The sequence below is a fragment of the Cervus elaphus genome, chromosome 23, assembly GCF_910594005.1.
Source record: "Cervus elaphus chromosome 23, mCerEla1.1, whole genome shotgun sequence".
NCBI classification, from domain to species: domain Eukaryota; kingdom Metazoa; phylum Chordata; class Mammalia; order Artiodactyla; family Cervidae; genus Cervus; species Cervus elaphus.
In genome coordinates, this window is record NC_057837.1 from 76,099,973 (window position 1) to 76,114,905 (window position 14,933).

The following is a 14,933-nucleotide window of genomic DNA, read 5'->3' on the forward strand; positions in this document are numbered from 1 at the left end:
TGTGCGACCCCATAGACGGCAGCCCACCAGGCTCCCCCGTCTCTGGGATTCTCCAGGCAAGAACACTGGAGTGGGTTGCCATTTCCTTCTCCAGGTGAGGATAAGAGATGAGCCCAAATGAGCTGCTGAACCAAACACAGAGTCACATACAGGCAGACCTCGGAGAGACTGTGGGTTGGGTTCCAGACCATCACAATGATGCGAGTCACGTGACTTTGGTTTCCCAGTGTATACAGCAGCTGTATTTACACTATGCTGTGCTGTGCTTAGTTGCTCAGTTGTGTCTGATTCTGTGTGACCCCACGGACTGTAGCCCGCCAGGCTCCTCTGTCCATGGGATTCTCCAGGCAAGAATACTGGAGTGAGTTGCCATGCCCTCCTCCAGGGGATCTTCCCAACCCAGGGATCGAAGCCAGGTCTCCTGCATTGCAGGGTGTTTACACTATACTTTGGTCTACTAAGTGGGCAATAGCATTATGTCTTTAAAAAAAAAAATGCACGTGCCTTAATTGAAAAATGCTCTATTGCTAAAGAGTGCTAACCATCATCTGGCCATGTAGGGCTGCCACAGACCTTCTATTTTTGAAAAGACACAGTATCTGTGAAGTGCAATAAAGCAAACCCCAGTGAAATGAGGCCTGGTTGTATGGGTTTCTGCAAACCTCTTGTGTGTCAGAGCGCTGGGGGGGAAACATTCTGGTGGGGGTCCTCAGCCCAAGGTGGCTTTGCATCATCTGTTATGCCCCCCTGCGCAACCAGACCCAGCCTGACGGAAGAACATTCCTGTGCGGACACTCAGCTCCATCCTGGTTTCCTGCAAGGGACCTGAGGCCCCGGTGAGGGTGACGGCACAGCTGTCCATCACCAGTGAGGGAAACAGCAGAGGGCATCCAGGGGGGCTGGTCAGGCCTCAGACGTCACAGGCAGCAGAAAGACACAACTGTGGACTTTCCAAAACCTGAGGATTAAACAAGCGTCAGCACCTCTCATGGGAGGGTGGGGGGATGTGTATTCATTGGAATCCTCCTTCCTTCACTGATTCATTCTGCCAGAGTCAATAAGGATTGACAGAGCACCTAGTATGTGCCAGCCACTATGCTAGAAGCTGCAACACAGCCATGAGGAAGGCAGGCCCCGCCCCTGCCCTCTAGAACCTGCAGTCTAATCGGAGCAGACAGACAATTTGTTATTGTTGCAGTGGTTGTTTAGTTGCTAAGTCATGTCTGACTCTTTACAACCCCACAGACTATAGCCCACCAGGCTCCTCTGTCCATGGGATTTCCCAGACAAGAATACTGGAGTGGGTTGCCATTTCCCTTCTCCAGGGGATCTTCCCGACCCAGGGATCAAACCCAGAGATCGAACGCAGGGATCGACCCCAGGTCTCCTGCATTGGCATGCAGATTCTTCACCTCTGAGCCACCAGGGAAGCAGACAATACATGAGTTTAAAAATACAAAAGTAAATGAAATACAGAATGGGATCTGTACCACAGCAGAAGGAAACAGCGTGCTGTGTTAGGGAGTCAATAAGCGATGCTATTTTTACTCAATCAGGAAGGCTTCTCAGAGGGGGTGGTTTCAACTGAGACCTGAATAGTGGAAAGGAAGCAGCTACGGAAGAGTCAGGTGGGAAGAGGGTTCCAGGCAGAGAAAGTAGCAAGTGCAAAGTTCCTGTGGTGGGAACAAGGAATGAGACCAGGGGGCTTGAGGAAGAGAAAGAAGGCCCCGGCGCCCGACCGTCAGTCCAGTGAGGCTGAGGGTGGGAGGCAGGGGGAGACTGGAGAGATCAGAGACCCCTGCTGTCTGGTCAGCTCCGCCAGGAGGCCTTGGTGGTGTTGGAGGAGCTGGGGGCACTGGAATCAGTCCCTCTGGATTCAAACCCTAAGGCTACATGAACTCAAGCTGGGCACGTCACGCTCTTGGCCTCTGTTTTCTCATCTGTAATATCGGATGAAGAACTGTTCTCTTCCCCCAGGCACCACAGGAATGGATGAGGTTCAGTGATCAGAATTCTTGTCCATGGGGCTGAGCCGTCCTCCCGGTCTCAGCCACTCATTCGCTGATTCATTCCAGTCAAGCCAACACGTGCGGCTTGAGCATGCACACAAGTGCTATGCACCAGGCCCTGTGCCATTAGCCCAGCACTGGCACACAGTAGGTGCTCGAGGCAGGGCTGCCACCAGTGTCTGCAGCCGTTCCCAATCCGCCAGGCCTCAGGCGGGTTTCCTCTCCCTCCGCCTTGGCGACAGGCCCAGCCTTTGGGACACACGGCGGGGGCAGTCCAGAGCCAGCACTGAAGACATGCCCTCCTCTGGGAGCTTCATGTCCAGAGGGAGAAGACGGTCAGAGACGCGGGAGGCTGCTCTGTCATTAGAAGGCCCTTCCCACCACACCCCAGTGCCCTGGGGTCCCTACTAGATGAGACAGACAAGAATCCCTGCCCTTGAATGGCAGGAGACAGAAAAGGAACAAATAGACACAGGGCAGATTTCGGCCAGGTGAGAAAAATTAAAAGGGTGAGGGGAGAGGGTAAGAAGAAAGAACAGGAGGTGTGGTGATGTTCGAGCAGCCTGAATGAGGGGGAGAAGCGTGAGGCCACCTGGGGGAATCACACGTGCAAAGACCCTGGGGCAGCCCCCTCACGGCAGGAAGGCAGTAAAGCACCTACTTGCTCACGATAACCATCCTTTCGTTAGTAAGAGCTCTTCACCCTTTCACTCCCCTGGCCCCATTTCTGCCAGGTCCTGCCAGATTCTCCCATGGGGCCCCTGGGCAGAGAGTCTCTGAAATCCAGAGACCGCTGTACTTCCCACACGCTAAACGCACGATGTTGCTACCACCGCCCTGGATTCAGCAGTATTTCTGAGCTGTGTGACCATAGGCAGGTCACTTAACTAGCTGAGTCCATCCCCTCTTCTGTAAAATCAGGCCTCCGTAGTACCTATCTCAAAGGGCTGGTATGTGAATTACAGGAGACGACGCCTTTACGCAAAGTGACCGATCGGTGCTGAGTGATCAACACGTGAGAGATTCTGAACGTTGCTATTGGTCCTTCAGAGAGGTCTAGGAGAGGCTGACCAGAAGATCAGAAGTCCTTTCTGAGGAATTGAGTTCTCCCAATGACAGGTGACAGAACTGAGGCACAGAGGACACGGCTCTGCCCAAGCTGCCCTCTCCTGTCCACTCCCAGGCCTCTAGGTGATGCTACTAGTGCCCAGAGAGGGGCCGCTTTCAGCTTGGCTTTCTGATCCACCTCCCCTCAAAGTTCCAAAACCCTGGAGACTTAAAACGAGAAGCCCTTGCAATTGTTCTCAGAGGTTTGGCCAGGACTCCCTGGCCCACAGCGCCACCTGGTGGTCAGTGACTCCACGCAGGTCAGGGCTCCCCGCCAGGGAGGAGGGGACTATTAATAATTTCAGGTTCCTGATCACAGCCCCCTCATGAACATCTGTTTTACAGTTTACATCCTTCTCACACATCCAATTGCCAGGGAAGAAAGACGGGAGAGGAGGAAAAGCATAAGAGAAAAGAATATAAAAATAAACAGTCTAGCTCACAGACATGTATTATGGGACAAAGGGTGGGGGCGGGGGGGGGGAGCTAGGAAGGAAAGAAAACCGAGGGGAAAGAGGCCAAACTAATCAAGAAAAAGGGAGAAATAAAGGCGGGGAAAAAAGTTTGACCAAGAAAAAGAGAAAATATCCACACCAAGTCAGGCCAAGCCCAGACCAGAAGGGCAGAGGACAGGACCCATATTGCAGACAGTCTCAGCCACTGCTGCCTCCGTCCCAAAGGTGTGCACGCAGAGCAAGTGTTTGGGTGGGAAGCCAGGCAGGCAGGAGCTGGCAACACTCAAGCCCTGGAAACCACAAGCTCTGGACGGGACACGATCCCTGGCGCCACCTGCTGGACAGATGGGGTACCACGTTTATCCCCAGGAAGTTAGATTTGGATGCAAATATCTCCATTTCTCAGAGAAGGAAAACTGAGGCTCCAAGAGAGATGGTGACTTGTTAAGGGATGGTCACTCAGCAAGTACAGCAGCCTGCCAGGTATAGATGTCTGAAGACATCTGACCTCAAAAGTCTCAGCCCAGGTCTCTCCCCGTCCTCAACAATCCAGCCCAGTCCAAAAACAAGGCCAGGTGCAGAGCATGTGGTTAGAGGCACGTGCTTTGGCCACACGCAGCTAGGGTGTGGGTTCCTGGCTCTGACAGTGATGAGCCTTCTTTTTTTGTTGTTTATCAGTGGTTCACTGACACCCAGCACTGGGCCAGGCCTGGGACAGAACAGACAGCATGGATGTGACTCCGGCTCTTAGGGTGTTTCACTGATGGTGGAGAATGGTAAATATATAAGCAGTTACATTTAGATAAAATCACAAAGTGGCCAACACACTCCATACCACCTTTGGCTTTGTGTGTGGCTTTGTGTGGCCCCCGACACAGCCCACACCAAGGGACCATATCCGAGTCAGCTCCGTTTGACAAGTGGAGAAACTGAGAAGCAGGAGGAGCAGAGAACCGGGGGTCAAGAGACTCACCAGCTGCAGGGGTTCACCCATCTCTCGATGCTCCGTTGGTCAGCGCAGCCACTCTTGGTCACCAGCTCCTCCCTCAGCCAACATCGCCATGGCAACTCCAGAGCCGAAGATCTGGAGATTCAGAAGACCAGCACTGGCCAAGCTCGCCCAGGCAGGGCCATCCCGGAGATGAGCAATCAGGTAAAGGAGTGTGTTAGGCCGGATGGGAGATGGAAAACTGACTTTGCTCAAAGACAGCAGCCACGCCCCAGCTTCAGGTGATATGTGACCAGGCAGGACACATGGTCCCACAAGGGCCACTGGGACCAGAGCATCTGAATTTTCAAAAGAAACCCAGATTCAGGATTTGGAAGTGAAAGCTGCTGGTTCTTGAGTGTCCAATTCAAAATTAGGAAAACATCAGGAAAACAAAAACAAACCACATCAGTTTCCAAGTTTCAGCTTGCCAGTTCAAGACGTCTGGTCATTTACAAAACACCCCTTCTCTGTCAGCAGGCCTTCATGCTCCTCTTTGTACCAAGAAAGGCCTTCCAGAGCAAGAAATAGCCCCAGGCTTCCACCCATTTGCTGATGCAGCTCTGCTGTCTGAGAAGGGATGTGACTTGTTCAAGGCTGAAGAGACCTTAATTCTCAGTTCCAAACCAAAGCTGCCCGTGGCCATCACTGCAGGAGAACTCACTCATCTCACTGCAGGCCCTCTGGGTGCAGAACAGGACACTTCTGCTTCCTGTAAGTGTCTGCCTGGAGGATGGCAGCAAATCCTCCCTGCTGACCCCAAATACATATCAAGGTGATGGCTCTCCCCTTAGAGTGATTTTCCCAGGATCCAAATACAGGCTTCAGATAATTCAAGTAATCAGTCCATCACTGTGCCCCAAATCCCACCAGGATCTACTCTCATCTATTACGTTATTGAGTCTTTTGAAACCTGTAATTGAAAGACACAAGGCTCTTTCTCCAGGAGGGACCCAGAGCCTGGGTCTGGAGAGAATAAGCTCTGAGAGTTAGTTTGGAAGGAAAAGAGACGAAAAGAGAAGGGGCTCTGGTCCAAAACGGCAGGACTCAGGGGAGGCCCAAGCACACCCATGAGAGTGAGGGCTTCCAGAAGAAGGCACCCTCAAAGAAGCCCTTCATAGAGATCAGTGTTTTCCAAAGTGTGGGAAAGAAGGGAAGAGAGAGCGATAGGGAGGGAAGGAACAGGGTAGGGAGGAGGGAGGGAGATGGAGAAAGGCAAAGGGCAGACAATTCAGGCCTGAGGATTAGATTTCTCTGGCTGGGCAGACAGACCCAGGCAGCTTCATAAAGATGGCTCAGAGCCTGGGTGGGTGAGAACCCGTGGACAGCCTTGGGACCTAGACCACAGGACCCCGTGTGCGGGTACCATGTCTGCATGGCTCTGTTCTGATTGGCCCGTGTGTGGCCAGCGTGAATTCTGATTGGCCAGGAACCAGCCAACCACGTGTTGAGCACTTGGAACTCCACTCCCGTGGGATTCCGGACCGAATGGACCTTGCAGGTTGCGGTGATGGATGGCTCATCCCTTAGACCACCCGGATGGCCCATCACTCAGACCACCCTGATCCTTGGGCACACCTGAGACAGGGAGTCCTGGCATGACACCAGCAGGAGGCAAGGGAATGCCTGGAGAAATAGTCACATTTTTCCACCACCACACTGAAATGAGTACTCAGAACCCAAAACAAAGGCGAAATAACATACATAAAGACAGTGATTTTCTTGGCGCATCTGAGATGCAGACCCACCGCAGGATCTCGGGTAGTCCTCATCACTCCCCTGCAGGGAATATACACATACTGCCCTCGTTTTAGGAAGAAACTGAGGTTCAGTGTGGTAACTCATGGTACCGATGGAACCGGCCTCCGCGCCATCTTCACAGCAGTTGCTCACTCCGCCTGTGACACGTGCAGGCTCAATCACCCCCAGGCCACCAGGTTCAGCCCCGAAGGAAACCACCACAGATTAGGGTCTTTGTATTATAAACCAACTTTTAATAATAATAAAAAAATCTATCATGAATTGAATGAGAAGATCTGTACATTGTAAAGTAAACCAGTGCACAACACCCTTGCCCGCAGGGAACCCTCTCCCTTTCTGCCATGGGGTCCTCATTTGTATCTGGCCACCTCTGTCCAGCAACAAGCTCACCTCTTGCAATCTGATGCAGGGTGGCAAGAGAGGGAAGGCGACTCCTGGGGATGCAGGGAGCCAAGATGTTGGTGCAGCTTCAAGCCTGCAGGACAGAGGGAAACCTACACCTGATCTCACCCATCAGCCATGGCTGGAAAGACATTTCCCTGCTGGCGACAGGAGGTGGAGGGGACAAACTCTGGGGGGAAGGGGGCCGGACAGGGGGCTAGATCTTGTGTAGGTTCCTGTGCCCAGGTGGGCAGGGTTGCTTCCGGTCTCTCTGGCTGGCTGAGAAGTCCCAAATGCCCTGCTGCTGCCTTGCTCTGGATTAACATTAAAAAATAAATTACAGAAGCCACCTCTCAGGATATCTCAGCAGCCCCTCTACCACCGAGGACACGCACTGGTGTGGGACTGCCTCTCCAGTGGATGGTTCAACCCCCTCCAGCCCGCAGGCCTGGCCCAGCCACCTCTGAAACCCTTGGAGCCAGTCATTCAAAAAACAAATAATTCACCCTAATACAGGCCAACGGCTAGAGAACTGAGGGTGGGTGGGGAAAGGAACCCTAGTTGATATCTGTAAGCAATATCTTAAGACCCTAATACTAAAAAATGAAATACTGACATTTCTTCCATTTTCAATAATTTAGTTTTTTTTTTTTTCTTTTTTTAGTAGAACTGGGAAAAGTTGTCAATACTACTTTATATTGGTCCCCTGTTAGACAATATAGCTTTCTTTGAAATTTAAAACGCAAATATATACTCACACAACCTGGGGGGCGGGAGGCGGAAATCTCAACACAACCAACGACAACATAAAAATCCCAAAATAAACCATAGAGAGTTCACGCCATATAAATAAAGTTGGGGCAAATCTTGTGCCCTGGGCTGATGGCTCCAGTTCCAATGGCGTTGATAGAGTAAGCCAGGGTGGCTTTCAACCGTCCTCTTGGTAATAAGTGTTGTGCCCTGTCCCTCTGTCTTTCCTGGCAGAGGTCTGGCTTTTCTGAGTCCATTGGGGAGGTTAGTACAGGGTTAGAGGGGGATCTGGAAGCTAAGGTGAGGAAGAGACACGTGTGGTCACCTGGAATGTGGACTTAAAGGAAACCAGGGGTTTCCAAAGTGCAGGTTGAGTCATCCCGAGGGAGTTGGGGCCACGGGCCTCCAGCTGCGGCGCCCCTGACGTCTCCCCTGTGTCCTGGGGACTTTGGGACAGGAGCGCAGGCCCTGGAGGCACCCAGCAGTTCTGTGGGTCCCCAGGAAGCCCTCTGGTTTCTGGCAGAAGTGTGGAGAACGTGCCGGCCCAGGGCCAATCGCCAGCTCATCCACGAGTGGGGGCACCATTTATCCTCCCAGGAGGTGACGTGATGGAGGAGGCCAGGCAGATCTCAAGGCAGGCGGAGCGGAGGCCTCGGGCCAGCTCTGGAGAAGGCCGCGTGGCCCCCTGTGTCCTTGCAAACCCCGGCTCCAGAGGATGCAGCCGGGCACCAGGCACCTCGGCGTTTAGAGGTCTCCGTCCACCGGCGGCTGGCAGAGGCGGTAGAGCCTGGTGGATGGAGGTGAAGAGGATGAGGGGCAGCCAAGGCCTGTTATTATTATCGTAGCAACATGTGATTCATGTGAACGTGCAGTCATGCCCAGAAAGCAAAACTCAGCAGGTGTAAAAAGATGCAGAGTGAAAAATTATTGAGGTCGCCCACACTCTCCTCCAGCAGTCCAGTCCCCGCCCCTCAGCAGTCTTGCTCCCTCCAGACCGGCAAGGGGTTTACAAATACAGACGCAAACACGTGCACCCGTTTGCGTGTCAAGATACGTGTGTGGCTGTGTGATTACACGTGTAGGTGTCTGCGCATTTTTCCACACTGGTGGCCAAGCAGACCCAGCACTCTGCCCCTGGAGTTTTTCATTTAACGTATCTTGGGGGCTTCTCCCTGTAGCACGCGCAGACCTGCCTTGGGTTTCTTTCTGGGCTGGGAGGATTCTGAGCCCCACCTTCAAGTAAGACGGAGTCACTAAGAGGTTTCAAGCAGGGGACAGCATATATGCTGTGTGAGGAGGATGGTAGGGGGACCAGACAGGAGGTGGCCACACAGACAAGACAGGAAAGCAGGAAGGCGCAGGGGTCGGGAAGGGGACGGCCTGGGCTCAGAAGGGCCGCTCTCATTCTGTGTGTTCGCTGTGTGACCTCGGACAAGACACTTCACCTCTCTGGGCCTCGCTGTCCCCACTGCCCACGGCAGATAACACGGGGACCTTGCTCACAGAGTTGTTGTTTAAGCAAATCAGTCAATATAGGTAAAGAGATGGGAATGGTGCCTGGAGCAGGGGAAGTGACATAGAAAAGCATTTCAGGGACTTCCCTGGTGGTCCAGTGGCTGGGATTCCACACTCCCAATGCAGGGGGCCCAGGTTCAGTCCCTAGTAGGGGAACTAGATCCCACACACCGCAACCAGGAACACGCAACTAAGAATCTCGCACGCCACAACTAAAGATCCCGCCTACCACGATGAGGATTCTGCACACTGCAACTAAGACCCGGGGCAGCCAATACATAAAAAATAAAGAAATAAATTTTTGAAGAATATTTAAAAGCAACATGGGCCAAGAGTGTAGGCAAAAACTAATGGAACACATGTAAGATCTGTATGAGTTCTTGTATCGCTCCAACACCGTTTCCTGGTCTTGACAATGTCCTGTGGTTACATGAGACATTATCCCAGGGGGGGTGGGGGGAAGGGGGTGCTGCATTGAAGGACCCCTGAAAACTCCGTAGTATTTTTCTAACTTCTTGTGGTCAAACTAAACAGTTATTTTAAAAGTGTGGGCCGATGTCAATAGCAAATCACCACAGTGTGGATGGAGAGAGAAGACGCACTAAAATGAATTATTCCTAGGACAGGGGGCTGCGCACAGTGCTATGAGAAAGTCTAACACTGACTCGGAGATGATGGGGCCGTGAGGACAGGAAGCAGCAGGTGAGCTGAGGGCTCTGAGGACAGCAGAGAAGCAGCAGTGTGTGAGCAAGTTGCGGGGGGCACACAGATCCTCACTGCCCCATGGTTCACTCTGGGGCCTGGCCTCAACTTCCCAGCCAAAGTGGGAGCCCTCGAAGGTAACAGACTAAGTCGTATTTGCTGTTTCCCAAAGTAAGGGGATCCCATAAACGAGAAGGGAAGCCCCACCTGAATGTCAGAGGGGTCTGTCTGGGGTGAGGCCAACCCCAGGGAAGGGAGCAGAGGGAAGGAGAAGGTGGGGGACAGCCACTCACCGCGGGGCGCCCTGGGGCACCTGGTCCTTGACCCGGAGGTTTTTGGCCAAAATCTCCACCCTGGGGCCCTGGGAAGAGAGAACAGTGAGGGCCCAGCTGTCTCTTCATGGAGCGCAGGGCGCTTGAGGAAGTGTGTGGGTGGGATGAGGTGGGGTGAGGGTGACTGGGAGATCCCCAGAAGCATCTGTAGCCCCTCCAGAGGGGACCCGGTCATCAGCCCCATCCCCAGATGGCCCCTCATCCCACCCGGGCTGTGAGCCCACCATGCCCAGGCCTGGGCGCCTCCCCTGCAGCCTTCCGGGGCCCTGGGGCCTGGGCGCCCCACCTGCTTCCGCATGATGTCCGTGGCCTGCATGATGCACTTGGGCAGCAGCCCGTGGCTCCGCGCCAGAATGGCCGCTTGCTCCAGGGAGAGGCTCAGGGTGCTCCTGCAGTGGGGTGGCAAGGGAAGGGGGGCAGCAGGTGAGACGTAGGTGACGTCCTGCCCCCCACAACCCCCAAGACCCCGATCGGAGCGGCAGGGACAACAGACAGAAGCGAGAGAGTGGTCCAGCCTGGCCCCAACCAAGACGCGCGCCCATTCCTGCCCGTGTTCTACGGATGCTCCAGCAGAAACAGGCGGCTCAGCCGCTTGGTCACACCAACCAGAGTCAGGGGGCTGGGAAGTTCAGCAGCTCTCCCAGGACCACCTTCCCCTGAAGTCCCATCTCACAGTGGGCAAACTGAGGCCAAGAGTGGGCGGTGGCCTTGTCTGGACTCAACAGGCGGCCAAAGAACCAGGATTCGAAGCAGGCCTCCAGTCTCGCCTCCTGGGGCCCCACCCTGCCCAGAGGCCCGCCCAGCCCCTCCCGGCCACCCCCCCCCCCCCCGCCCCCTGTGACTCCGCGCACCTCTGCATGCCAGTGCGGCACATGGCGATCTGGCAGGCCCCCAGGCGGTAGCAGAGCTCGGAGGAGATGGGGATGAGGCCGGTGCCCAGGCTCCCGGCAGCACCAGGCTTGGGGTGGACGAAGGACTTCATGAGGCGGCAGAGCTCGTCCAGGGCGTTGATGGGGCGAATCAGCTGCGAGGTGCACATGCCCGGATGGTCAGAGCCCACCCCCCCGCACCCAGCCTTCTGCCCCAGTCTTCACCTCCGATCAAGCTCCATCACAGCAGCTGTCTTCCCCACTCTGTCACCGGGGTGACTGAGCCAGGACTCTTCCACGACCCCTGCGGCTGCCCCACAAGCCGGCATTCGGCACTCACAGTATGTTTCAGGCCTCACCCGCCCATCTAATTCTCTTCACCTGCACAGGTGAAGCCAAGAGCCGATGCCCCTCCCCGGGAACAGTCCATGCCCCCCACCTCCCCCTGGCTTGTCGGGCGTTGCCAATGCAGGCAAAGAACTCTGGCCAAGGCTTTCTGAGTCGTCTTAAGACTCTGCCAGCAGACTACAAACTCCCAAGGGCCGTGCCCGCCCGTCTCCTGGAGCCCCAGCCTCACAATCTGAGGCCAGGAGCCCCCATAGTACCATCAAAATTGAGGCCCAATAGTGCCTGGGCAGAGGGAGAAAGGCCTGGAGCACGCGGGGGATGGGGTGGGTCGGGGGAAGAGGGGGTGGGCACAGCCCCTGGAAGGCCGAGTGTGACACAGGAACGTGGCTGGGGACAGCCAGATCTTTCCATTGCTCAGGATAAGCCAGAAGCCTCCATTTTATGGGAAATCTTTTGACTTTTAAATGCTGGCAACAAATTGGAAACAAACAAAAAGAACAGCGCATGGCCATATCCGGCGTGGGGCTCCAGCCCCAGAGCGATGCTGCAAGGAGTCGGAGCCAGGGAGAACCCATCATCTAAGGAATTCTAAAAGCGGGTCAGGGAGAAATGGGAATTTCTAGAATGGGGAGGGTTCTGGAGACCGCAGGAGACGTCCTGGAGAAGAGACCGCAGAGGCAGTGTCCCAGCCAGCATTCTGGCTGGGGTGTGACTCTGGTCCCTGTCTGACCCGGCGAACCCCCAGCCCTGCCCAGGTTCCACGGCAGGTGAGGGACAAGAGGACACACCTGGTCTATCTTCACCGCCGTGGTGCTGGCATCCGTGGGCAGGTTAGACCGTTCCAGGTAAAATGCCCTGAAAGAGAAGAGACGTGTGAGGGTGGGGCCGCCACACGCACCATCCCATCCCCTTCTCCCACCCTGCCCCACCACAGCCGCAGCCTCTCTGCCTCCCAGCAACTCAAGGAAACGAATCGGGGAGAGTGGCGGACACAGCTCTCCATGCCCACAGTCAGCTGTTCCTGCACCAGCCCAGGAGGAAGCAGGAAGGGTCCTCAAATGCCACCTGCCCCCACCGCCCATCTGAACCAGCGCCCCGCTCCCTCTCCCGTGCCGGCGTCTCTCCTCTGACACCGGCATCACTTGACACATCACGCTGCTCTGGGTACTGTTCACTGCTCACCTCCCCTTCTAGAACAGCACTCAGCCACTTCTGTAAAGGGCCAAACAGCTGACATCTTAAGTGGACCAGGCTGTCTCTCTAGAGAGGCTACGGCGCAAAAGCAGCCATAGACGATACATACATGGATGAACATGGCTGTGTGCTAATAAAACTTTATTGACAAAACGGGGTGGTGCGGGCCAGGGGCCATGGCCGCTCTAGAAATCTACACTCCATGAAGAACAGGCTCTGTTCAGTCACTGCTGACTTCTAAGCAAGCACCCAGCACAGAGCCTGGCCCACGGAAGGTCTCAACTGACAGGTGCTGAAGGAAGGGATGAATGCAGCTCACAGAGACCATATTTTAAATATTCAGCAAACTGCAGAGAACAGACCGATGGCATCGATCGATCCAAAGAGATGCCCGTTGTAATAACAGAGGGGAATGTTCTCCCTGCGCAGACAAATGAAAGTGTCGTTCTCCCATTTCCGAATGGTAATGCTGTGCTAGGCCCCCTTACCACACCCTGACACCCTGGTCTACTTCTCAGCCCATCTTCTTCATGGAGGGAGAAGGTGAGGCGGAAGGAGGAAGGGGCCAGAGTGGGGGCAGCAGGAGTGGGGCTCCTTCCTTGGGCCCAAGGCTTCCTCCTGGTGAATGTGACCCGTACTCCCCCCTTCTCCTTGAGGGCCTCCTCTGAGCAGGGCCGAGGCCCTGGGGTCACACCCCTCACTCACAGGCTCAAGGATTCTAGGGCCCCTGTCACAGCTCCCTCCCCCATGCAGAATGAAACAGGCATCTCCTCCCAGCTGGCAGGACCTGCTACGAAGTCAAGCAGACCCAGTTCAAAGCTCAGCTCAGCCACTGTCTAGCTGTGGTCTTGGGCAAACTGGGTGTGCTCCCTGGGCCTCAGTTTCCCTCATCTGTAAAATGGGTTAGAAAGATAACTACTGTGAGAAGCTGAGGAGCGTGTGTAGGCAGAAGGACTGACAGACAGCAGGTGCTCAAGAAACAGCACTGTGCCCGCCCGGGCACTGGGGGCGCTCTGGTGCCTTCCACGCAAAGGCCCCCTCCAGGTGAGAGCGTCCAGGATCCTGGCCCCAAAGGGAGACCCACGCCGGTACCTGAGTTTGCGGTAATACTGCTGAACCTTCTCCAGAGACTGGGCGTTGATCTCCTGCTGCAAATCTTCCGCAGCCTGGCTGCCTGGAGGAGGCGAGCCCTCCACGTTCTCCAGAGCTGTGAAGGGAGATGAGCGAGGCAGGTGCTTGGCTCCCCACGGGCACAGCCGTCCCCCCGAGGGCACCCCGTGGCCCGTCTCCGAGCTCACCTTTCGTGAAGAGCACGGTGTGCAGCCTCAGGCTGGCCCCGCTCTCCAGGCGGGACGGCAGCTTGGAGAAGTGGCAGCTGTCCAGGTAGAGGACGACCTTCAGCGCCTGCCGGCTGCCCTCGATGTGGTAGAAGACGTTGGTGTCTGTGGGGAGACACGGTGGGCCGGGGACGCAGCTGTGAGGGCAGCTTCAGAAGACCCTCCTTCAGACCCCACTGATGTGCCGGGACCCCAGAGCCGCAGCCACAGGCCTCCCTGCCCTCTCGCCCGGAGAGGGGCGCCTGAGACAGCCCACCGCCCCACGCTCAGGGGAGCAGCCTCTGACCTCCCTTTCACCTCCCTCAACAGGTCTGTTCCCACTGCTTAATTCTTAGACCTGACACTGATTCTGTCCAGCTGGGGGGCTGTCCACGTTTGTCTTCAGAGCCTCAGCAGGGCTCCTTGCACCCTCGCCTGGCAGCCCAGCGCCTCCACCGGGCAAAAGCTGCCCTCACACAGCACCTGCATCCTGTATACACCCACAGGGAAGAGCACGTGGCAGGGGTGGCCATCCCCGCCTAGACCCTAGCACCCCATCCCGTGCCCGTGGCAGACATCACTAATCGATCGGTAATCCTCTCTGAGCCCAACTCGGCCTCTAGACAGGCAGCCACTGTCAACCAGTTCCAACAGGTACCCAAAACGAAACCCACTGTCCAACTAGACTCCAGTCCACATATTCTCAACAGGGTTATATGGCCTCCAAGAAGGTAAAAACTGGTTCTTATGGGGAAGGCAAAAAAAACATTACTCTTTTCATGTATAAAGCACAGACATACATACAACACCTAAACAGATATATAGTATATCCATCATACTAAAACTTCACGGGGGTGTGTGAGTGAAGTCGCTCAGTCGTGTCCGACTCTCTGCGACTCCAGGGACTGTACCCTGCCAGGCTCCTCCCTCCAGGGGATTTTCCAGGCAAGAGTACTAGAGTGGGTTGCTATTTCCTTCTCGAGGGGATCTTCCTGACCCAGGGACCGAACCTGGGTCTCCTGCACTGCAGGCAGACTCTTTACCGTCTGAGCCACCAGGGAAAGCCCCATTGGGGGGTGTGGCGATTAGCAAAAAATTGTCTAAACAGGCTCCTCAGGGAAGTGATAAAAAACAATAACAGCAACAAAAAAAAGGACCAGTGGTTCCCAAACTCTGCTGCTGCTGTTCAGTTGCTAAGTCATGTCC

General features: G+C 55.1%; 1 protein-coding gene across 1 annotated transcript in view; it reads right to left on the minus strand.

The window, feature by feature from the left end:
• Positions 1–6,524: 6,524 nt before the first annotated feature.
• The window catches only part of PREX1 (phosphatidylinositol-3,4,5-trisphosphate dependent Rac exchange factor 1), a 176,392-nt gene continuing 167,983 nt past the window's right edge, over positions 6,525–14,933 (minus strand). Inside the window, exons 34-40 of the mRNA XM_043884896.1 lie at positions 13,710–13,853; positions 13,504–13,618; positions 12,006–12,072; positions 10,852–11,024; positions 10,287–10,389; positions 9,962–10,029; positions 6,525–8,238 (exon numbers count right to left, since the gene is read on the minus strand). Coding sequence (XP_043740831.1) covers positions 8,196–8,238; positions 9,962–10,029; positions 10,287–10,389; positions 10,852–11,024; positions 12,006–12,072; positions 13,504–13,618; positions 13,710–13,853 — 713 coding nt within the window. The 3' untranslated portion in view covers positions 6,525–8,195. The remainder of the gene's footprint in view (positions 8,239–9,961; positions 10,030–10,286; positions 10,390–10,851; positions 11,025–12,005; positions 12,073–13,503; positions 13,619–13,709; positions 13,854–14,933) is intronic.